The sequence below is a fragment of the Ixodes scapularis genome, unplaced genomic scaffold (genome assembly GCF_016920785.2).
Source record: "Ixodes scapularis isolate PalLabHiFi unplaced genomic scaffold, ASM1692078v2 PGA_scaffold2__306_contigs__length_199485367, whole genome shotgun sequence".
In the NCBI taxonomy this organism is placed as follows: Eukaryota; Metazoa; Arthropoda; class Arachnida; order Ixodida; family Ixodidae; genus Ixodes; species Ixodes scapularis.
In genome coordinates, this window is record NW_024609857.1 from 167,788,690 (window position 1) to 167,814,307 (window position 25,618).

The window sequence follows — 25,618 nt, forward strand, 5'->3', positions numbered from 1 at the left end:
CTAGGCTAGGTGGCACTAGGTACCGCCCAATTCATTTCCTACAAAAAAAAAATGCTTCTTTCAGGCCACTACTCCGCTTGGGGATCCTCTACTATACACACATTACGCTCATTACAAGCATCAGGTGAACAGACATTGAGTACATACATGGCACATAAGTATTAATACAACGGAAGACCACACTAACCCGAACACTACACCCGTGCTCTGAGTTTCCGTCTTTTATACTGGTCATTTTTAACGTACGGAACTTTTCGGTGACTCCCTCAGCAATAAAAAATATTCCCAGCATGTTGATTTTTCCCAGCAATGTCATACCTCTGAGAGTATTTTGAATGGCTCAGGGGATGAATCTCTTATTAAAAAGCAAACGCTCGATCATGCCGTAATTACTTGAAAGCCAATAAATCGAGCCGCTCCAATGCGGATCGAAGCCATGAGTTTGTTTCGCCACACGACCAGTCGTAGCCTGTATTTCTATAGGTTTTTCTATTTGTACTGTTCGCGCAAAGCTGCAATTGCCGTCTTGAATTAATCTCTGTAGAGCGGATATTCACTCAGCTGGAAGTGATGCTTCACGGGCTGAGAAATCGCTTTTCGATCAACTTAAATGCAGTCAAAGCCGCGACTTGCGGGCAGGTACGGAGCTACACCGTGGCGAGCCCAAACACTTCTATCGCTCATACCGGCGCGCCACTTGGAGGGCAGTTCCTCCAGGAACCGTAGTATATTTAAACAGCAAAATAAAGGGTAGCTTTTTTTTTTTCGATTTTACCTACTATTGTCTTTAATGCCGAAATTCCATACTGTAAATATACGTACTATCCGTCGCGATTTCGTACTGTTTAGTCCTTGCCCCAAAGGGCAATCACTCTCGGGGGCGAGACAATTCCGACAGTCACATTGGCCACTGCACGATAGGAGCTTACTGTTCAGACCAGCGTTCCAACATGACTATCCGCACGTTGATCGATTGCACGTAATCCCTCAAGTGGTATTAAACTTTTTAATGCAAAGCGGAATGCCAACCTGCGACATCCCCGCCCCCTCCGATCAGGGCCCGACCAGCGGCATCAATGCCCAACAGTTTACGATCTCATCTTCTTGTTACACCACTGATACGCGAACAGACGGTGACATCGGCGATAATTCCAGTCTTCTGTTCACAACCCACAACACTGCCATCACGATGTTGCAGCTATGTTGCTGACATGCACAAACACAGAACCACGTTGAACGCCGGTTGCACTCGGCATCGGAAAACAGAACCGAACTCAGCACGGAAGGCACGCAGGCAGCCGGCAGCAAAGCCTGCCTCTCTTGGACGCAGTTCCTGCGGTTTCCATAACGTCGAAAACGTCGACACAGTTCCGCGTGGTTTCGCTACTGTAGTTCCGTGTCGCGCAAGTCCCGCAATCCGGAGACGGCCATCCTCCCCTCCCCCCCCCCCGCCCCCCCCCCCCCCCCCTTCAGTGTACGTGGCGCTGCTGGCACTGCTCCGAAACTTCGCGGTTTTAGCGGCTTCGTTTGCGCGTTTGATAAAATTAGTGATAAAAACGTCAATGCAACCGAAATGTTCTGCACGTTTAGACTAGAGGACGGAATTACAGGCGGCCTTCGCTGCCGCTGAAGCTCAATCAACTCAACAGCTATTTATTAAACAACGTGCGCGACCTGCTCGAAAAACGAAACCGAAAGAAGATGAGTCGGGAGGGCGAAAGCTTTCTCCCGTCTGCCTGGAGAAGGAGAAAAACATTTCGTTCCTCCCCTTTTCTCGTGTCCGCTTGGGGGCGCGTCAGTAGAAGGGAGGAAGACGCGCCGTTGCTACTTTTTTCCTCCATTTTTTCTTGGAGTGCGTAGGTTCAAGATCCGATAAAAAGCAAGGTCGAGCTCAAAAAGATAATAAATGCAGTGGTTGACAGTCGTTCCTTGGTGCACTGAATCTATCAAATCTAATGATCGCCACCCAATACCCTTCCCTGGCGGTTCCGTAGAATCCTGAGCCCATAGAATGCAGTAAATGGCCACAGACTCTTAGATGTTGGTGGCCGCCAGTCTACCCTGGTCAGTACGGACCAAGGGAAAAACAAGGAAATTACTTCCCCGGCAGTTCCGAGGAACCCTGGGACCATCGAACACAGTGAAGCGCCACTGCACCTTCAATGTTGGTTGCCGTCTATCTACCCTGGCCTGCTCGGACCTAGAAAAGACAAGAAGTGCCAAGGAAATCTCTTCCCTGACAGTACCGTGCAATTCCGGTGCGCGGGAAACACAGTGAGGCGCCAGGCTGGCAGTTCACTGAATTGCCTAGGCGGTTGCGGTCCAGTCCATTCTGGCCAAGGCCAATCCCGTCCCCAGGTGGGCCAACCATATGTGCTGCTTGGATGGTGGCAAAGTAAATTACTGGGTAAATAAAAGTTTCGTAAGCAAACACCACACGCGCCACACAACTATTTAATTTAAGGGAAATTAGCGTAATTGTAATACACTCACATAAGATTAATCTCGATTATCGGAAAGTTAAACAATTAAAAGACGGTATTTGTGATATGTGGACTGAAAGGAAACAAGAGGAAAATGTACAAAAAAAGCACGTGACGGAAAAGCGCCGGCATTTAAAAAGAATATTACGCGGTATGTATAAAGAAATGAAAAGAATAGGAGCCGTTCGAAAAAAGGTTTGGATCGAGTGAATTCGAAAAGGACTTCATTGGGTTCGGGAGGCCGACTCCGCGTCCCTCGAGCAAGGATTGACCGGCACAACTCCTTCACTGCTAATCCCACAAGTCATCGACTGTCGTCTCACACGGCCATCTACAGTTGCAATAAAAAAAAGGCAAGAAAAACTAACTCTGGACGGCGACGACAACGACGCACTCTTCATTCGATCTATTATCAGAGGTGTGGCTTTCTTCCATTTCCTAAACTAAATTTCCTCCATTTTGCTTTCGTGGGAACACTTATGATTTTGCATTCGCCGGCAGCTTGTAATAACAGCCAGTTTTCCGGGAAACTGAGAAAATCCCAGACCAAAGTCATGTCGATTATTTAAGAAGCGTGAAGCAGCAGACAGTAATTTATTTATTTACAATACCCTCAGGGCCGTAGGACGTTATATAGCTATTTTTTACCTGATATGCGAACGCTCAAATATTAAAATATTGTGAGAAAAATTAGAGTCACAATTAATTATTAAAACAAAAAATGTCGTATTCATCAATGTTTCGTTTTACTCACGGCTGGGCCTTTTCAATTAGACTTGTTCAAGCTAAAACGCAGTGCTAGACTCTATTTATGCCATATTTCCTAAGTACTGGTTTTGTTTACCGTATCCTACACTTTAGACTTCGTCGTTAATTAACCCAAATGAATACGGCGCCACTTTTTATATCGCGCCACTTTTTTCATAATTCCTACCTCTTGCCTTCTTGCGAAACAACGTGCATCAACTTACAACTGTTTATTGAGATATATTATACTGCTAGAGCATTAAATACCTGGTTAGACTGTACAGCTATTCTATGATTCTTGATTCACAAATAATATCTCGGTTACGTAACTCCGGTATATTTCTTTTACTTTGAAGTTTTTAGGACACTAAGCTTCATCCGTGCTATTCATGTTTTTCGACGTTCAGCGCATCCTCAGCTGTGAGCCACCAGCGTTAGTGTGGTACCCAGTCAGCGATGGAAAAAGTTAACAACCAGGTAGGACGGACAGTGAACTTAGACGCAGGGTCATTGGTCAACGTGTGCTCTGCTCAACGTACCGCTCACATCTCGTTAAAGAGCTCTCCAAAGCACGCTCTGGTCAGCGCTAGTTGCAGTTTGTAGCGAAAAGTTCAGCTGCTTCAAGGAGGAGTCTGAATCTGCGAATAGAATGCCTGCCCCGCTGCTTACCATCTGGCAGATTCAAAGACGGCCCTATCACGATTTCAAAGCGTGCATTCGGGGACCACTGATCAGGCTCTTGGAAATCGCTTCTTGCATCACAATGCCGACCGTCTATTGAGAAGTCACGTCCCCCGATCGCCGTCACGTCACCCAGGATTACTTCACGGCCCGGAGAAAGGCAGCTATTCTGGACACGAGCATCGGACACGATCGGGCGGGGCCCGGCCATTGTCTCGCGAAATCCTGAACTGGAACGCCTAAGCGCAAGACACGACAGTAGCCAATGGTACCGGAAACGAAGAATATAAGTTGACACGGAGAATTTTCTGAGAGAATGCCTCGGAAGCGAAAAGGTGAGGACAAAAAATGCTTTGCCCCTTCAACTTTTAGCAAAAAGACGGCAAACTGCCGCTACTTTGTAAACAGGTGTCGAAATAAATTTACATATGGGCGTGTGCTAAACCCTTCGTTAAAATGCATCGTCATCGCAGGTTGCGAAGGCAACCTCCCGTAACAAGTTTGATTGCGGGATTTCTATTTGCTAATTTTAATTTAATCAATATTGCCACGAATGACAATTAATGAGGCAACGAATGACTGAACTAAAATAAAAATTTAAGGGGCGAACTTGAGCCCAAAACAAAATAGAAAAAGGCTAGCGTCGCAGGCGTCGATGACGGCGTGACAGCTGAGTCGAGAGCTAAGGCAAGACTGACTGCGGCTCGCCACGCGGAGCCCCTTTTCTACACGTGTGGCACGTGTGGGCCTCTGATTTAATCGGCCCAGAAGCTTCGGCGCATAGAACATTCAGACCTGGAGCAAACATCAGGGTTTTCGAATTTGGCAAAAAACGAAATTTAAAAAAAATATCAAAAAGTTTCGTCCGTTAACCTCGGCCCTCTGCATGGAAGCCTAGCGCGCTGCCGACTTGGCTAGCTGCGCACGCGGCAATATATCAGTTCCTTGTTGTTCGATGTAGCAGGGAGCTTGGCCACTCATAATCAAAGAAACAAAAAAGGTGTCATAGGACGCGCCGACCGGCAATGATATTCTACGAAGCCAAACTCTGAGAAGTTAAAACGGATAGCCTCTAAATATGAAATTCAGGTGGTACAATCAGCGGCCGATAAATTTTGAGAAAACCTTGTCCGAACATTAAGTCCCAAAACGGAGAACAAGAACAATGTTCAGTCCAGCACGCGCATAAATATGTCACCTGCAATATCAACATCATGTACGAAATTTCGTGCACGTGTGGGAGAGTGTACGTTTGTCAATCTGTCCGCTGCCCTAATGTAAGACTACGAGAGCATGACCTTTCTCTACATTCGTCACCATCAGGTCACCTAGTCATAAATGTCAGAGATAGTGAATGTACTCCTGCATTTAATCAAACAAAAGTGCTTGAGAGGGCAGTGATAGTGGTGGTGTGCATTATTTATTTATTCATTTTCTTGTCCGTATCCTTGTTCTGGCCTTGTCCTTTGCCCTTTTATATTTAAGAGGCTATAAATGGGTGTTCTGTTTTTTTATTTTTTTATTTTTTTTATTTTTGTGTGCGTCAATGAGAAGAGTGGCGTGATTGTTTTCGGGCACAGATAATAACCAATATCATTATTATAATTAAAAAGGTGCTTGTCCAACTAGTATAACAGTTAATTTTAATACGGATGTTCCGGTAACTTAGAATATAAAGTAATACAATGTAACCAAACGCTCTTGTTTGAACGGACACTAAATATTAATTATAATAATAATGCTTTATTTTCCAGCGCCGACATACAACCTAGCGGTCTACTGTGTGGTGCACAAACATAGGCGAAGTATTATACACATAAGACAAAAAATACAAATAAAAAAAAAACTAACAACAAACACGCAAAAAAAAAAAAAAACTAGGGCTAGGCTTGACCTGGCTTGATTAAGGCAAATGCACCATTCGCGTAATAGACCCTTTTCAAAAGTTCATCGAGCAACATTGTTCGGTCACCATAGCTTGCTCAAGAAGCGTGTGATTGGCTCCGAGTCCTCGCCGAACGGTAACGTCAGTGCTCGATATCAACACAAGCTGAGCCGAGTTGACGCCGAACGCTGACGTCACCCCCGTGTCCAATACATGCTTAGAGTATGTGAGCAAGCAATGGCGGACAGTCGTTGGCGCGGACTTTTGAAAAGGATGTATTGGTGCACAAAATTCCGATTTGCAATAAACATATCACAGTTATTCTGATGAGCATTATTGAGACCAGTTTGAACCCTCAAAAAAGTGATGCACAGGAGGAATAAAATGCTGATTGGTTTGATTCGGGGTTGAGCATGGAAGTCAATAAAAATGCAATAAGCCCGTCGAGTTTACCTCACCATGGACAACTTTGTGTACAAACATAAAATCTCAATACTGTCTTAGCACAGTCAGTTTGTGCAATAGAAACCTGTGAAGCAATGATTCGTAGTGGTAGAAACAACCCCTCCCAATAAACCTCTCATAGACAATTCTAATCATTCGCCTATGTGCATTTTCAATCGCGATAGCTTGCGAAATAGTCAGTGAAATAACCAATAGGAAGCAATGTAAGCCAATACTGTTAAGAATAGATGCTAAGGGAAAACAGTAGCCACGTCAAGCCATTTTTATTCGTAAGGATAGAAATAGCACAACATTGTGACTAATAAGCACTAACAGCCAATGGTAGCCAATTCAAACTAATCAGGTCAGGACGAGATGAAGTTAACCAAACACACCAATTGCATACATTGCCAATAATATTTGCCAATAGTCATGTATAGACATTTTAAGTTGGCCTGGTAATAACAGTTGCCGATAGCCAATTGAATGCGTACTTATCTAAATTTCGTAAATAGTATAGTAATGTCAACAAGCAACTAATCGTCATTTTGAAGCGATTTAATCCAATTTTGTGAACAATATATGCTAATAGCCAACAATTGCCACTCAAAGCAATTTTTATCCTAGGCTTGGACATATCGGAACATTGATACTGAAAAGTACAAACAGCCATTGGTAGCTAAGTCGAGCCAACCAGGTCAGGAATAAATGCTTATATACAGGGTGTTTTTTTTTTAGCTGCACCAAAGTTTCAAAAAAAGGGAACGTGAGATAGAGTAATTTCAGCCCTGGGGATGTGTTAATGACCATGGCGGTTTCTAGAAAAAAGATGAAATTAGTTAATTAGCTAGCTAATTAACTAAAATGTTTTAATTAATTTTTTTTTTAATTTTTCACTTGAGGACACATAATATATTTAGAGGATTGAAGATCGGCCACAGTATGGTCTAGCCGTATCGTCAAATATGAATAAAAAAATTCCTAATAGGCGCTACGGGGTCGAGAAATATCACTTTAGTAAATAGCGTCAACCCGAAACTAAACAGGAAAGAGTGCCGGTAAAGTTATCGCTCCGCCCTTCCGGGCACGGAATTCGTCATTATCGCGGCCGGCTCGCCTAAGAAAGTCGAACCGGCCGTGATAATGACGAATCGAATGCCCGGAAGGGCGGAGCGAGAGCTTTACCGGCGCTCTTTCCTGTTTAGTTTCGGTTTGACGCCATTTACAAAAGTGATATTTCTCGACCCCGTAGCGCCTACTAGGAATTTTTTTTATCCTAATTGGACGACACGGCTGGACCATACTGTGGCCGATCTTCAATCCTGTAAATGCATTAGGCGCCCTCAAGTGAAAAATTAAAAAAAAAAGTTAGTTAGAACTTTTTAGTTAATTAGCAAACTAATTACCTAATTTCACCTTTTTTGTAGAGGCCGCCATGGCCACTAACACTTTCCCAGGGCTCAAATTACTCTACCTCACGTTCCCTTTTTTTGAAAATTCGGTGCAGATAGAAAAAAAAACACCCTGTAGAGCAATTACAAATTCAAGCCAGCCAGGTCAATAGATTCCTATAGATACTAAAAGTCAGTTGAAGTCAATCAAATCCACACACGCTCCAATTGCATAAACTGTCAAAAATAGTTGCTAATATCATGTATTGCCATTTCAAGTCCATCTGCCCAAGAAAAATGACCCATAGCCATTAATGGTCACTTGAATCTATTCCAATCTAAAGTCACATGAATAGAACAGTGATGTTAATAATAGTCAATAGAAGGCATTCTGAAGCCATTTAAGCCAATTTTGTTGAGAATAGATACTAATCGCCAGCAATAGCCATTTGAAGCCATTATTGCCATAAGCATGGAAATAAAAGAGCATTGTCACTAATAATAATGAAAGGCCCCTTGTTGCCCTTTCCTGCCCATGAGGTCAAGAATATATGTCAGTAGCCAATAATAGTCGCTTGAAGCCAATCTCATCTAAAACAGACATATTCTGCGAATGGTCAGTGATGTATATTAGTCAGTTTAGTTACTTTATGGCAATCAGGCCCAGATCAGCCAATAATAGCCAGCTCAAGTCAATAAAATTCATGAGAACATAAATTGCCTAAATTGTCAATATTAGGGACGGATCATCTTTTGTAGCTATTTCCAGCCAATATGACCAAGATCAAATTCCAACAGTCAACAATATCGTCCTGAAGCCAGTCCCACCCCTGAAACACGAATTACTCAGAACTGAGAATAATAATAGATTATAGTTATTCATAGCCAAGTGAAACTGATCTGGCGAAGACAATAGAAGCCACTTAAAGCCTACCTCACACATAAAAACATGCATAACACAAATGTGAAATTATAGTCCTAACACTCACTGAAAGGCAGCCTGCTTCATAAACAGCCAATCGACTCGAATATATTTACTAATTTGATAGTGATTTGGAGCCATTGGGCTTGTATAGCACCGCAAAATCATAATTGTCATTCTAGCCATTGAAAACTGATGTGGTCTACACGCAACTAAGAATACAAAATGGTGACTCATAGGCATTATAATCACTTGGAACTAATTTTGTCGAGATATTAAAACAACTCAAATGGTGACCGATTACCATTGATCAACAACAAAAGGCGATCTGCTGATAGTTATGCAATTAACATGGAATAATGTACAATGAACAGCGATGAACATTTGATAACGACCGGGTTCATAAACAGCGACACAATATAATGACCAATAGCTATTAGGCAACGGTATTTGCCTCCACGGTGCCCCGAAATGCTAATCGAAGTTCCGGTAAACAACCTACAACACCATGCACACTTTAAATGAACTTAAAGTTATTAAAGTGCACTTAATGTTCATTTATAACCTACTTATAAAGGTATAATATAAGTATACTCCAACATTTCATTTTTAGTACATTGATAGTACACTATCAATACAATTAATGCTTACGGTAAGTGTGCCTAATAGTTTCGTATTTCTAAGTAACGCTCAGTACTGTTTATGCAAGCACACTTTTTCTACACCTAAATATACTTTCAGTAGGCTGCACTACTAAAAGTATGCTTTAAGTATACTAAGTGCAATCTTAGTGTATCGCTTTTTACCGAGAGAACTAATTTAAATCTTAAGGGAAGCTATGTTTGAGCACCGGATTTCCAAGTTAGTTTTGGAACCCGAGACCGTTCAGAACTATATGTGCGGAAAACTTTCTCCGAAGAACTAATATTAGCGGAAACGAAAATTATTTTGTTTCCTAGAGCAAGTTTATAATTATACACTAGCGCAGAATGTGACAACGTCGTTGTTTGTTTTCGTAGACGCAAAGAGCTTTTGTAAGTTGGATGCTATTGTCCACGTAATGTTCTGTTATTTGTTCTACCATAACACGCGGGAAGGTTTCGGGAAATGCACGCTGCATCTTTTTTTTTTTTGAGGCTCATTTATTTACCGCAGATACAGGGTGGTTCACCAACGACCGAAAATATTCCAAATGAAGTGAATTCGAAATGAAGGCGCGACTTCTTCGGGATAACGTTGTGAACCGCAACAATGTCAGGGTGCAAATTAAAGGATGTAGTAACCGATCTGCTTATCCAAAACTACGGGTTAACATTCTAAATACATCGCACACTCGGGTCATTCTAATTAGAGCGTCATTGACCGTCGGCCAATATCAAAAGCGGTCGTTACAAATCCTAATAATAAACTCTCCTCCGCACTGTTCAATCACGATGTTAGGCTGCCTGGGGCACATCATACCGAAACCTGGGAAAAAAAAATCTCAGCCGCTATTTTGAGTTCCCGACCCAACGATATTGACGGAAATCTCGGTAGCTAGACGACACGTCAAGTTAGCGTGCTATGTGCCAGGTGGTGTGACGTCGGCGCAAAATTAGTAGTGCCCGCTAAGGTACCGCGAAACCCGCGAAACCCTCTGAAGTATACAACGACGGCGACGGTGGCCCGACACAAATCCTCGCGTCCCTAAAAACGCCTTTAGCTTTAAAATAAGCGAAAGCTGGGCGCTTGAGGAGACGCCACGGTGTGGAGCGCCTTTCCTACGACCACGCGACCCGCATAGATAATGCGACGCTCTGTCAGATGGGTTCGCGATTAGTTTCCAACTGCGGCCGCTGCGGACACTGACGTCGCTTGCGGTTGGACTTACGCCGGCTCTTTCTGTGTTGGTTTTATAAATTAAAGTAGCCAGAGAATATCTCGGACAACAAAATAGTTCTCCGATTTCGAACAAATGACTCGGGTTATTTGGACGACGGGCGGCAAATATTTCAATGGACTGTGCCACTAAAGGCGACCATTTCTGATATTAATAAAAAAATGAATAGGTAAGTAATTTGCTAGTTATCACTTTACACCCGTAACCTGACGTCCGTCACGGTATTAACGCGATTCCCGGGTCTTTATTTTAAGCATCTTTTTTTTTTTAATAGTCGGGAGTGCCACGCGGAAGCGCGGAGTTCGACCCACGCAAGCATACCAGCTATGTCCATGTATTGTCAGATAATTCGTCCGTTTATTTTATTAGGTCAGACGTATTGGTTCGCACTCGTACCCGACGACGTTATAAAAACGGAAGCGATCTTTACCTAAACAAAATTGTAGTGATTTTTATTCTTAACCACTTCCGTTTTGTTATGCTAAAAGAAGGCCGGCACTATTGCACTTGCTCCTGGATATATAGGTACGAGGTCTATGAAGGTTTTTGTTTGGAAGCCCGTAGAGTGTGTACGGCTCTCCCGGCCCCGCTTTCCTTTTCTGGTCTTCTTGAGACCTCCGGCTCAGCGCTTTTCATTCTCGCCTATTCTCGTATTCACCTCAAGAAAAAAAAAAAAAAAAGTTTTGCACATTGTTTGCACGCGGCACGAAGTAGTTCTCACGAGATTTGGTTCTCGGAGGATTAAGCGATGCTTTTGGCGTTTGCAACGTGTGCGTCTTGATAAGGTGACATATGTCTTATCTGAAAATTCACCTACATATATCTTAATTCTCCACATAAAGGGGGAAATTAGTAATGCTCCGCGAGGTGCCGTACCTTTTTTTTTTTCACTACGATCCTTGGGGTGAAAACGGGTATAGTGGTTTCCGGAGACTTTCCCTGAGTCAGTCGAGCCCAGGCTCCCACGGAGCGTGAGCTCGTAGGAATCAGCGCTGGGCACGCCCGGCCTCCTGAAAGCCGGCCGCCCACCAGGCAGAGACACAACGCCATCCGGCCCAGTTGAATTATTCATGAGCACCCGCCACTGCGTGCCCACGACCGCACACGGACTTCCTCCGACGCGTGTCTCATCCGACGCGTCCTTGACCATCCCTTCCTGCAGCGTCGTTTGCGTCCAACAATCATTCGCGGAGTTTTGGTCCCGCACAATCCACGCTTCTTTTGTCCGCCGTCTCCTGCCGTTGGCACGAGTTTATTACGGCTCGGACCGCTTTCGAATACGCGCGGCTGGACAGACCCAAGGCGACTTTTTCCGACAGCAGAAGCGCGCGGCGGGGCGCCTTTATGCAACTGCACTGTCGGTGTCTGTTTGGGAGCGCAAGAATGGAGGCTCCTTTGTCGATAGATCCGCCGCTTGGGCGCACATCCAGTCTGTTGTCGTGATGGCTTTTTGTTTTCTTTTGAGTATTACCGGTGCCCTTTTTGTCTGGGCTGAAATCAAGAGCCTCGTAAGTGGCTTAAATTAGAGCACAATCAACCGGCGCTGGAACTGAGGTCCCGACCAGTGTGGCGGAGTTGCCCCTCTATAGTAGAAATGATTCCAAAGTTATTTCGCAGTTTCGCGATCGCGGAATGAAATGAGAATGGAATGTGTTCGGTTCTTACGCTCGTTGTGTCGGTCTTCATCTGGGTTCTACTTGCGCAACGCTCCCACATAATCAATGTAGCTCTTCAAACTGAAACATTGCGCCGTAAGGGGCAACCGACAAACCCTCTCAAAAGGAGGCGCACGTAATAAAAAATATATTTGCGTTTTTTTTTTAGCACTTGAATTAGGCTTTTGAATGTCCGTTGTCCCTCCCTCAAACCTGGTTTTTCGTCGTAGTTTCTTCGATGACGTGGGAGGCAAACGTAATTATCAGAGACTTCGAGATCTCGCAAGCTGTATGTATTAAAGAATTATTAGTGATATTCGTGAAATATGTAATGCTACGACGATTCCAACATGAAAACATGAAAATTCCGAGCCCCGGGAGCGTAGAAGACAAGGCGTGGCCGTTCGTATATCCCATAGGAAGCTTCCGGAGGCGACATGACGCCACCAGAGGTGAGGCCAGACGTGTGGAGGGACACGCCCCAACGATGACCAAAAGCACAGCTGTCTTGGTCATCGTTGAGGGCGTGTCCCTTCACACTTCTGGCTTGACCTCTGGTGTCGTCGTGTCGCCTCCGGAAGCTTCCTACCTCCACGGTGTATCCCCTGGGGGCCAAGCAGCTGAACTCCATGTGACACGCTGCGAAACACGCTTGAGGGGCCGCAAGGTAGGCGGCGCTGTCTGCATCCATCACTGATCACTTTGGGGGGGGGGGGGGGGGGGGGGGTGGAGAGGGAGGGGAGGGGAGACGCACCTTTTGCCCCTTTGCTGGGTTCGGGAGTGTTGTCATCTACTGTTAACCTATTCGCATAGTCATCGTAATTGTGATAGGCACAGTGGTGGTAGTTATTTTAGCTCAGGAAAGCAGCGGCGCCGCAGAAAGGCAATTTGCCGGACAATGAAGGTCTGAGGCGCCGTGTCTAAACATGGCGACACCCGGTGGCCGTGCAGAGGTCATTGTGAAGGATTGGCAAGATTATGATGTAAACACACTCTCGAACAATTCCTTTTTTTTTTCATACGGGGGATGTTTTTGGATTTTGAGAGGGCGATAGTAGGGGGAAAAAGAGTTTGGGGTTATTTCTCGCGTCGCTTACTAGTGTCAGAAACACAACATTTTCCTTTTTACCTAGTTCGAGACTCACTAAGAAGAACGCTGCTAAAAGAGGGAAATCGAAAGTGAAATGCGACGCGTCCTCTCCAGACTCAAAAATGACACGTGGCAAGTGCAGATCGAAACAAGCGCTCTCAAATAAATGTAAGGAAGCAAACGAGCATCCGAAACCCGAAATCCAAGTTCCCGCGCGTTAGCGAGCAGCCAATCCGGCGTGTGCGCCGTTGCCATGTTGTCTTTCATTGCTAGGGTTTTTTCCTTCCTCTCTTTTCTTTTGTTTCCTCGCCGCATTGGGTGTCCAGGCAATCGTAAATACGCGGCCGGGCGCGCTCCCGCTGCAAAGAACAAAAAAGAAGGCACTTTTATTGTCGCAGCAAAGCTATAATTACTCGCAATCCTTCGTTTCATCTGGTGTCGTCTGTGTTCTTTCTGCAGCTGATAGTTGATAGGACAAGCCGGTGTTCGGCGTCCTTTTGTGTGTGCTCCCATCAAGCGCAGATTGCGCGTGCTGACGTCGCGCGTTTTGCGTTATTTGATTGGCTCTTGAGCTCATACCATCAGCCACGCTCGCACCTAAGGTGAAGCCAAGTTATTGCATCAATCTATCAACAGCACCCTGTGAACAGTGCCATGTCCAGCTTGCGAGCTTGGTTCGTTCAATCCACGGTTCCAAGCTCTTCAATACAAGACGCGCTAGCGCAAAGTCACGTGCTTTTTTCGTCCTTCGTAATTCGCTGACTTTTTTTAAAACACGAATAAACGAGGTTTCTCAATAAAAAAAAAACAACACTAAAATGAGTGTTCTGATAACGTGGTACAACTTTATCTTTTGCAACTTTTGCGCTATATGGAATATTCAAAATTATATGTTTCATCTTACATAATCCTTTAACTTGGCGAAATACAAAAAAAGACAAAAAACCTGACTTGCATTAAACAATGAACAAACTTATCCTTTTTTATTTTTTTTCTAAAATACACCAATATATTTTTAATAATTGGCTCAGATTACGTCGAACATGTCTAAAGTTTACATGTAACCGCAGCAATCCTCTCGAATGTTCCAAATATAAAAATTATCGCCTCTTGTGAACAACGTAGATACTGGAAACAGACGACTGGCCACCATGGTAGCCAAAAGGAGTCTGCCCGAAATGCGCGTGTTTTGCCGGGAGGGTGAGATAGTGCAACGGAGGGGCTCTGAGTGCCTGTCTGATTACTGCCCATGAATGGTAGTTTCCTTCTCATTACTCGTATGCTTCTCAGCGTTCATCCGCTCAATCAGAAAGAGAGGAGAGCCTTGTGAGAGGAGGTAATCCCGCTGTGTTTCAATGTGACCTTTCCTCGAATCACGTTTCGTTGTTTGCTTCTTTCGTTTCCTGCTTTTCTTCAGCTTTGGTGAGTGTTTGCAATATACCAGCTGCATCCAACATTCTGTAGCAACGCTTATGTGGCGGGTTCATTTTATAAAGTTTAAGACCTCTCGCACCAAATGATTCTCAGTTGATCGTAAAAACGAGGGATAAGATATATGTCGTAAATGACGATACCAATCCCCGGAGTAGGGTAACAAGGGGGACAAAGGACATGCACAAATGGCAAAACACAGCTAGGTGACTCGTGCTTGACAGCTGCGTGACTGGTGCGGTGTTTAACTGGTGGCAGCTTATGGGACCCGTTTGCTCTACTGGTGTCTAACTTCTGGTTAGCTCAGTTAACAGAACCGTTCACTGGAAATGTAAAGGTCCCTGGTAATGTAAAGGTCCCTGGTTCGATACCCGGACCAGGCGGATTTTTTCGGTCGCGCACCAGTCACCTAGCTGTGTTTGGAGATTTGTGTTTGTCCCTTTTCGCCCTCGTTCCCCTCTGACGCCACTGGTGCATGCTATCAGGTCATGTCGCCATTCAAATAACACCGACTGTGCGAAGTCACGGCTTTCATCGTCTTTCTTTGAGCACATCCTTCGAGGCTGGTAGATCTTGACAGTGCGCCTTGAGCCTGTCTGTATGTATTTGCGTGTCTTTCAGCCTTAAACCACGCTCTGGCTCAAGTGTAAACCAAGAATAGGAAGGCCGTCTGCTATCTTGGACGGATCCATACGGCGCCATAGTCGACGCGCCGGTGTAAAAGAGCAAAACATAGAGATAAGAAGTGTGCGCGTCAGAGAAGGAGGGAGAAGATGTCGCTACCTTTCTTATTCAGGGGCATTACAGACCGGGACAATGCCAGGCCATCTGCCTATCTCAGAAGCGAGTCTTCCCACCCCAGAGGCGAGCGCAGAACCGAAAGTGTCATAACTTGCTCATGTTTAGGTGACAATCGAGGCCACTATAGCCCGTTGCAACTCAAGAAGATAGAGAGAGGGTAATTCGAGTTGGGGAGGAGGACGCAGACGGAACGCTAAAGAGAGAAAGAGGTTTCCCCCTCTCTTCTCCAGTGTTCCGTCTGCTTCCCAGTCTCCGGTCCGTCTTACTTTCGCCCTATCTTCTTCAGTTGCAACGGACTCTAGCCGACTCCCCGACGGGCGTCTCGTTATTAAAGAAGGACGGCCAGTTCGCGCTTTTCTTTTTCTCTCGTTTCCTCCTCTCCCCCTTCTAACCTGTCCACCGTCGCCTGTTTCCTCCTCCCCCATGGTAAGGAGGAGCTTCTGCCTTGCAGAATCTCGAACCTTTAAAGGGATACTTCAACGAAAGTTGAAATATACCCGTCGTGTTCAAAAATACGTTGAATATTATCCACAATACCCGTAAATGATAATCCCGCGTTTGTATTTTGAGCCTGGTGGCTGTATTTTTTGTTATAAATGGCCCACTCTGGCAAGCACTCGGAGAGCAGCTAGCGGAGAGCACGTGACATCCAACGCAATCGTGACGTAGTTTGTCTCGGGACGAGCAAAGCTGCGGCGAGGCTGACGTCGAGAGGATGGCCTAGTCGTTCCAGCCACCGAAGCGGCTGCTTTTGTACGAGTTTTGAGTCACGGGTTAATGTTCTATAATCTTGTAGAGGGACGATAGCGACTTCTGGGACACACCTAAGGGATTCTCGAGAGAGGGGAGTTACTCCTTCCCCTCTTCTCTCGCGGTGACCGGAGGCGAGACAGTTACCGTCATTACCTGTCAAGGTTCCTAGACGGGCATTACAAACGAGGCGTTAGCGACATCAACCAGGTGCTCTTTTCTAGTCGTTCGATTTGTTTCAAAACTCCTTTTCGTGTTTTTTTGAACAAGGTATTGGTGTGTCCAATGTAAAACTGCTTCTCTGAACACATATAGACCAAAAAATAAGCGCCGAAATTTCGTTGTAGTATCCCTTTAAGCTCCTTTAGACATTTCCAGCGCTTATCACAAAGACAAAAATGCCCAGTCATTGTGCTGTGGACGCATGCATTTCGTGGAAGATAGCTAATGCGCACGCTCGGAACGCGTTTCCCAGCCCAGTAGACAAAGATGGCAGCGACAAGAAGGTGACTATTGGAAAGGTTGTGGTCGGCTTGCCATTGCTGCACACCCAACCCGTAGGAATAACACGAAGCCAGTGGTTTCAACAGCAAAATTTTTTATTTAATTGGACATGGACAAGACGATTAACATTGTTACCCACGGTGCCTAAGTCCAGGCAGCGACTGCCTGTGCGCCGCCTCTGATCCGCCTTGTCAAGGCGGCGCACGCGATAAGCGCGTGGCCGGCTTGATTCCGCCGCCACGCGGGAAAGTTCGCCACCTGTGCCCCGCAGTCGGGCAACTGGGCTGGGGAGCCGCCAGGGTGCCCAGAAGGTCTATAATACGGTTCATCTTACAATGAACCGCAGCGGACGATACTAAGCACCCCAGCGAATACAGTGCTGTACATTCCCTACATTGGGAAGATGTTCTTCTCCACCATATTGAACCTGATTCACCTTAAGCCAAGAATACGCCAGGCCTCGCGTATTCCCGTATTTTCATTGTTCAATGCCATGGCAACACACATCGGGCCCGCGTGCAGAAAAGTCTGCTAGTTTGTGTCTAAAAAATTATCAGCGATGATATACAATTTCTGGGTAATAGGCCAATAGTACAGATGATGTCCGGATAAACAAAGAACCACAATGAGCACACGTAGCTTTTAGGTATAATGTAAAATGCTCATTAAGGCCCTTTTTATTCGTGCTAGCCTTTTGTTTTCCTATGTGTTCCGCAAAACAATAAGCATGTAGGGCCTTGTTTTTCCTACTGAGCGGCTTTTTTAAATGCATTTTCTTGCTTCGGCCTTCCCTAAAAATTCTGAAGCATAATACGAAATGCACGCGTAAGCGCCGGAGTGCGATAAGTGAATGAGAAGGGAATAAGCTCTGAATGGTCCCTCAGCATGCTTGAGCCCAGATCCTGTTGAGCCGGACGCCCTTTGTGAGGGGGGACAGATGTGAAGCGATAGTTGAGCCACCCTCTTACTGGATGTGCCACAGTTTTCAGAATGCTTGCTTTGCAAGAAGAAGGTGCGGACCTAAAAGTAGACAGCTAGAAAGAAGCGATGACGTGCTGTGTATAACCATCGTGATTGAATGCAAAAGAACGCACATTTGATGCTTAGATTCCCGGCGTAGGGTTCGTAGCAATTTGATCCGGGGGACCTAGCGTTCCCAGTAAACAAGCAATTCTTCGGCATTTTCACCTAGGTTTCTGCGGTGTTTAGGCGACGTAGTCATAACCTAAGCACAGTACAAACACGGGCCCGTTTATTATCTTGAGAAAATTGCGAATATATTTTAGTATTCGTATTCGATTGGACCTTCGACTTTTTGTCAACGATTCGACACTATTTGATTCGAATTGGATTCGAGTTGGGTTTAACTATTGGACACCTTTATTGTTGTGGTTTTTAGAGAAGGGCGTATATTCAGTACGGATGAATGCGCCAGGTGTATTTTTTTTCTCCATGTGTATATTATATGTCTCTATCGCGTGTACATGCTGGAAATAGCGGGCAGTAAAGGGTTTCACAAAACAAATTACATTTGTCTCTGCTTGCCGGCAAGTCCCGCGAAAATCAAACTTCAACTAAATTCCTGCCTGGGACTAAATATGTGCGAAGTTCTTCTCTTGCCACGAGGAAGGGGTTATGCTAAGAAGTATGCCTTCATTTACACGGGGGTTACGCATATATTAGGTAACTTTGGCTTTTATAGAGTAGAAAGCATATCTCACGTATAAAGTACAGTCGAAGCTACTAGTTTATAGGGCTAATGAAACAGCGCCCGAAGTCACGGCTTTTGTAACCATTCTTTGCGGTATAATCGGTTTAACCAATACAACGAGTGAATACGCTGAAACTTTCACTATATCTGCTGTGGCCTTTGATGAAACAACTTACAGACTCGTTTTCAGCTGAACTCCAGGTGGAGCCGACGCTACGAGCTAATGAATCACTGAAGCAGAGTCAAAAGTCACTAGGCCTTTTCTTTTTATTATTGGTTCAACCATGAAAGAGCGCCATGACGGCGCGTTTTTGTCGCTGCCTGATTGGTCTCATCAGCTCGTAGAGTCGGCTGCGTCTAAACTTAAGGTGAAACTATACATTATTCTTTACTTCTCAAATGATCCTATTTTATTATTGTCTGATATGTAATTACGCTATGTTGTGTTGATAACATCACCCCTGACTGTCTTGGCTCTTTTTTTTTTTTTTTTTTTTTTTTGCAGCTGACGATCTTAATTGCTTTCCTGTTCCTGCAAAGCGGCTCGAGTCCTGCTTTTGCCTTGGACGACCATGGAACCGTGAGTCACCGTTGTTACACAACCTGGCGGTCTCGTTTATCCCTCAGTCAGATTTTTTTCCAGATGATAACCGTTATGGGAACCACATAAAAAGAAATATTACTACGCCACATATTCTGTTACATTTCGAACTACTTCTAACTTTGTTTCAAAAAGAGAGTATCATATTAAGGTGCGCCCACACAGGGCAAGAACCTTTCTGGTGATATTAGGCAAAACCTCGCAGCACAAAACGTCTTCGAAGATACCTATTAATTTGCTCGGTGGTTAACCATCACTTGAAACTGCAGGTATGGCACGTCTGAAAATAATCGAAGAAAGCAAAGCTCGCCTGCTCACCACCGTCACGCTCGCCGTTCGGCGCCGTGGCAGGGGTGTGCTTCGTCTTTCTTTTTGTTTGTTTTTCCTTGGCTCGCTCCGGTGGGTTGAACCTTGTGGTCTTGTTGGAGGGTGCCTAGCGCTCCCGTCGGATCAATATGCTTCCTTAGTGGTCATTTTAATGCGAAAGCATTAACTGTGCCATGAAGCGAGCCGACGTCCTCAGCTTTGAAGCCGCGCCAAACGGCACCTTAAATCCTTTCTCCAAGTGAATCCAGCTCCCAGCTATGAAACCACGCGGAAAGCTTAGCCAAACGGCACCTAGTTTCCCCCATCCCAAAGAAGCGGAGTAAAGCTGATGGATTTCGGCTTCGGTCCCATTGGCTGGCGCTCGTCGACGAGGCTCCCGTTGGCCGCTGCGCGTCCGTTTTAACGACCGCCACCCCATGGCGCTTCGTGACCGCGAGGCAGCGGCTCCACCGCTCCACGCCAAGGTCAGTGCGCTGAGGACAGCCAGGGCGGTATTGCGCAAGTACGCCGCAGAGGAGCGGTGTGCATGCTTTTGCAGTCACAACTGATAGGAACTGCTTAGGTGTACCTCGAGCCTTTTTCAGGTATGATTACTATTTTGGCAGGCAAGGAGTGAGAAATATCGGGGAGTGTTTGACGCCCATCATGTATAGAATCTCTCCGACACTAATGTAGGCACGAATCACCCCTGCAGTTAAAGTGGCTTGCCCGAAACGTACCGGCGTCGGGGCTCGCGCAGACAGTGCCAATGTCTTCAAAACACGCATTAAAGAAAAAGTAACTCGGGAGATGCTGTCTTGCACTAAGCACCCCACAAACAGACGGATACAACATAGTCTGCACAAAAAAAAAAAAATTAAATTAAGGTACACAAACCGCGCTGCAGTTCCGGCAGCCCGGAGCCTCGGAAATGCTGAATGGTCGTGAAAACAACGAGGTTTGCTTCTGATTTATGCCAAGCACACCATTCCGCTAGCCTGATGTCTATGTCGCACTACGCCTTTGAAGGCCGAGGGTAAGTTGGATAGGCTTTATTTTCGCGTGAGGCTACATATTTTTGCATGGTGCCTCAGCAGGATCAGTGAACAATTCGGAATATCTAAAAAGAAGTAGCACAGTCTTGACAAAAGCAGCGATGCAAGGTATCTTGAATGAGACATGCATGAAAGTCGAGTTGTCTGTGTATGAGCAATAACAATCAGGTATTTTTGTGCCAACACGGAGCCCTCCTTTGGCGGGCGAGGAAGACGATTATTTCAACTCTGAGACCAAAAAACAACGTAAAAAAGTACCACCAGATCCAGCGTCATTACAGTTTTCAAAACGCTCGAGCCTAAGTATTTGTATCTAATGTGATACGTATTTTTGCACCCACATACTGTGATGTGCTGTGCTAATGTACTGAGACACGGTTAAATGGTAGCATCTGTGTTTTTATATTCATTTTTCTTTGTTTATTTCGTTTCACTTTGTGTCACGTGTTTTCTAACGCCGACACTGAATATCACTATTAAAAAAAAAAGAGAAAAAACGTCGGAGTGATTTTAAAGGTTATACACTATAATCCTCAAAACGTGCCAGATATAATCTATTTTTTTTTTATCCGTTTGCTTTCAAACACATGCCAGATCGGTAGCAATTAAAATATATTGGACTATCCGGCTTTGAGATATTTTAGCTCATGTGCTTGCTTAATATGTAAAAACGTCTTAAACAAACATTGAACTTGTTTTATCAATGTATGTTGAGTACAAAAGAATTCATATTGCGTTACGACTTGCTCTAATTTTAAAGCGTTAAAATTACGTAAGTAATTAGCACATCTCATTATATGAAGTGACGTCCCACAACTTGAGCTGCTGAGCAATTCCACAATCAACGCAAATGCTTCGTTTATTGATGTAGTGTGTACCCTGAACACTTGGCGAGCAGTTTCCTAGAGTTCATTAGTAAATATTCACTACACTTTAAATACCGTGCAGCTTCAATTGTGATGCACTCCAATTTAACTTAGACAGGAGTTAATGTTACTTTAAAGAGCCCTTCAAGTAAATTTGTAGTATATTTTTGCAAACGTACGCTATAAATAGATTTCAATAGTCTGTTTTAGTTACATTGATAGTACAGCCTCAACACAACTCAAGTACATGTCTTAGACTTGTACTTGAGTATGCATTTTCAGTACAGTTTTGCACGTACAGTTTTCGTACGTTTAAAGTATGCTCTTAGTGGAATGTGCCACTAAAATATACTTTGGGTGTCGTTTAACAACAATGTGTGCACAGCTGCAAGAAGAAACCGCCGAAAATAATAATAAAACAAGTCCCGCAAGATTTAGATCACAGTAGAAACCTCACTTTAGTAATCAGTCAAAGATGTCGGCCAGAAAAGCATTCCAACTCTCTGCTAGTGATAGTCGTTTTTATTTTAGGGCGACTTCGACTCTACAGATGTTCGTAGCCCTCATCTGGGGGCTTTCGGGACTCAATAAAGGAAGTCCATGTAGAATGCTCCCGCCTTCTATTCAGGCGCATGTGGGCCCCAGATATGTAGAGGCAGAAGTGCGACGTGCAGCGAGGGCGCTCGGCGGAGTGAATCGATTGCTTCCGAAGTTCTTCAACTTGGGCTGACTGGAAACATGTGGACATAGCCGCCACACTAGCCTTTTAAGACCTATTTTCATATTATGAAAACGAGCTGCCTTCTTTTCCTCTTTGCAACGGCTACTCCATTAATATACGAGGTTTTGTCTGCATCACCGACCATTGTCTTAAACGGCCCATGGCACGAATGTTGCAACGGTAAGAGTACCCTTCATATGAAATATCGATACGACGCCTAATTTTAAGCTTAATAATTTTTAGAGCTGTCGTAATAGTAACATTTATATTTAACGCTCCTTGTTTGCGTCTCGTGACAAAGCAACCACGATGAGGCTCTGACATTATCAGCGCCCTGGTAACCAATTCTTTCGCCACCTAGCTTAAAAAAAAAAGCCAACGTGGCACAAGTAATGCTCTTATCTGAAACACAAAGACACATTCGCTAGCACCGGAGCAAAAAACCGAAAGAAGCACCCCAATCAGCACTTTTTGACACGAGGGGAGGGTGATGATACCAGCGACACTTTCAATCACTCTGACCTTGCTGAAGGGCGAAACCCTAGGTTCCGCAGTAAACTATAACTTATCCACGAAACTAACGCATGTACAAGAAAAAACAAATACGAGGAAATGTGTGGTGACATTGAATCGACCATAATACATGTATTACCTAACATTTAATATTTGAGTTGGACATAACCTCCGCTGTTTGTCAAAAATCATAGGGAAATAGGGAGCCTCATTTCATTACGCGCTTCAAGGGCTTGTTTATTGTGCATGCAATATTCGCCTAACAATTATATATTTCAGGGTATTTCCCGTATATCAATTTACAAATACTGTCTCTCTAAATAATAGCTCAACGCTTCAAGAGCTGAGTGGCAGATCCGCGATGCACTGAACATGTACGTTTAGAAACCTGCCAACCACCGCTCTCCCCAAGAAAAGTAACATAAACAAATTACTTGAGGACACAAACAAGGCGGGTTTCTAAATAAAGGGGGGGGGGGGGGGAGTGCCACAAAATGTTTTTTTTTTTAGAGTGACCGGCATGTGTTTTTAGAAAGACCTCCCTTCTTTTAGTGCGGCACAAAAGATCAACTTCTTCATCGCACGTGGCAGGCTCGCGATAAGAGTTTGCACGCTCTGGCAGAGGACCCAAATCAGAAGAGTTCTTGCTGTTCGCAGCGCTTCTGATGGTCTTTTCACCATGCGGATAGCAATGCGGGAGCACGCTGTCGTAGAATTGTGAGCCAAATGAACAATGAAATTCTCCGATGCCGCGACTCCTTTAGAGATATACCGTTCTAGCACCGCTGAAACGAATGAATAAGAAGAAAGATGCTTCACAAACGAGATATTTTTGTTTTTATTAATTCTAGGGTGTAGCTGCTTATAATGATTCGGTACTTCAGGCGTTTTTTTAAATAAATTATATAAATAAATACAATGCACAGTTAGAACACGTAGAACAACAATACAACCGTATTCAGTTTCACATGGGCATTTCATCAAAGCCATTCACCTAAACCTCTTATATTTTATAACAAACACGATTCCAAAAAATCGCGAAGCTCACCAAAGTGCAAGACTACCTGGAGCACCGGTTCCTCTCGCCCTGCTTGTGTGCGGCAGTTATACACTACAGCCGTCGCACATGTACACCGTCATTTGTTGACACAAGAATTTTGGCTAAGAATTCCGATCGGATATCTAGGGAGCTACGCTGGACATTTGAGTGCGCTTTCCTTGCGAAAGGGGCTGCACCGGATATAGGAGTCACTATGTTCTTTACCACGAGTGTATAAGAAATGGGTTTATAATAAATCTTAGTTACGAGTGCGCCTTGCTCTTGTCCTGTTTCTTATTTTCCTTGTGAAGTTTTGGCGCTTTGAACGAAATACATTTGTGCACAAACATATAGAAAATGACTTGCTCATAGATCGGTGTGTCTATTTACCGTCTGTTCCCCGGTCAAACCTTAAAGTGATCTGATAAGCCATGGCTATTAGTAATCATAATAATATTAAATAATATTATCGAATTATTTTTGTAAGTAACATGCAAAATTTTCATCTTAGTAGGTAGCCATCGAATGATTTAAATTTCTGAACAGTCGATAAATTCATTAAATAAATCGTATCTACTCATTTTTTTATAAGATGAGCGATTTATCAGTTTTCTTAGTTTATTGAGTAAAGTAAAAATTAAGTATGTTCAGGTGCATCTTGATGTTCTGAAACTTGTTCGCGCTCGACATAATCAACAAGTGGAATTACCGCCATTGGGAAATGAAGCAACTCGCATATATTCGGGGTATTGCCAATTTATGTTTTGTCGTACATTACTATGATATAACTGGTGCAGTAAAACAATAAAAGAGTTTGACTCAGACAGGAGTAAAATAAAAAAAAAAGAGCAATATGAACCCCCATGTGTCTTGCCAACTAGGTATGACTTCGCGGCACGTGTAATGTATCGGCTCGGTCGGCTAGTTTATTTTATGTCAAGTGTTTGAGTTTTCTACACTGTTCAGTACCAGATAAACGTGTGGCTTGAACTTGCCAGCATCGTCACACTGGGTCCTATAGGTTTTAATCCCATCAACATTGCTTTGAGATATGCAGCTTCTCGTTTATATAAGGGCAGAATGAGCCCTCCCATAAATTTTGTAATCGGTGTAACGCTGGCGACAACTTGGAAAGTGAATTAAAATATAATGCAAAAACCAGGTTCGATTCAAGAAAATCCGGATGCCTGGAAGTAAAGATAGCGATTGTTTCGAAAGGCCAGAGAAGCATAAATGACACATAAAGCGCAATGCATAAGAAGAGCGGACCAAGTAAGCGAGCTGCCTTCAGTTCATACGCCCATCCTCCAGTGTCCTTGGCGCGTCCAAATGCCTGGCGACGACACCCACGACACGCACGCCAACGTCCCTTAGGGGTGGGCCTGCCTCGCGCTGCGTGACAATAACCCGCTGCATCCCTGCGGAGAGCATCTTAAAAGGCAAGAGGGCGTCGCTGCGGACATTCCATTCGCCATACTGCGACCGCTCGACAGCACGTTTCAACGCCGAGAAAGCGACAAGAAACGCCCAAGGTTTTCTCGATGCTTTCTCCGTCAGTTGGAGTGAATACAAAAGAGTGACATTGGACATTATAATTCCAATAAAAATATGAAAGCAAGTTACTTGTGTTTCACCAAACACCGGACTAACTTTCCTTTCCAAAACTCCGCGCAGCACAGGCATAGAATTGATCGAAGTCAAAGGCCTAAATATGGATGGTCCTAACGTCAAGATTATTTAAGTTCCTAATTAGACTTACGTCGTGTACATTTAACAAAGTGAAAATAAGGATATATCCAGTTGGAAACGGTGACAGAAACAAAAAGAACTAGATAAATCACATTGATTGGGTTAAAACAGCGCAAAAAAACGAAGGACAAGTAAAAGGAAACACACAGAAACACCGCTGTGTCTGTGTGTTTCCTTTTACCGGTCCTTCGTCTTTTTGCGCTATTTTAACCAAATCAATATGACCATCAACCAACTCGCCCAATTTTACACATTGTAGATAAATCAGAAAACATAATTAGAACGGTTGTATAGTTTTGCTGTTTATAAGTGGCATTAAATAAATACGTTTTCTGACCTAAAAATTCACCCGAATTTGGTAGCCTTGCATCTTTTGTCGTTTCTCTTAACATTC

At 44.3% G+C, this 25,618-nt stretch overlaps 1 protein-coding gene across 2 annotated transcripts in view; it reads left to right on the forward strand.

The window, feature by feature from the left end:
* Positions 1–25,618, forward strand: part of LOC8039573 (extensin) — a 75,723-nt gene that overhangs the window by 36,921 nt on the left and 13,184 nt on the right. For both annotated transcript variants that reach the window (XM_040503497.2, XM_029972555.4), the window contains exon 2: positions 18,880–18,954. Coding sequence is in view for 1 of the 2 variants with exons in the window: in XM_029972555.4 (XP_029828415.2) it covers positions 18,880–18,954 (75 nt within the window). In the remaining variant the exon portion in view is untranslated. The remainder of the gene's footprint in view (positions 1–18,879; positions 18,955–25,618) is intronic.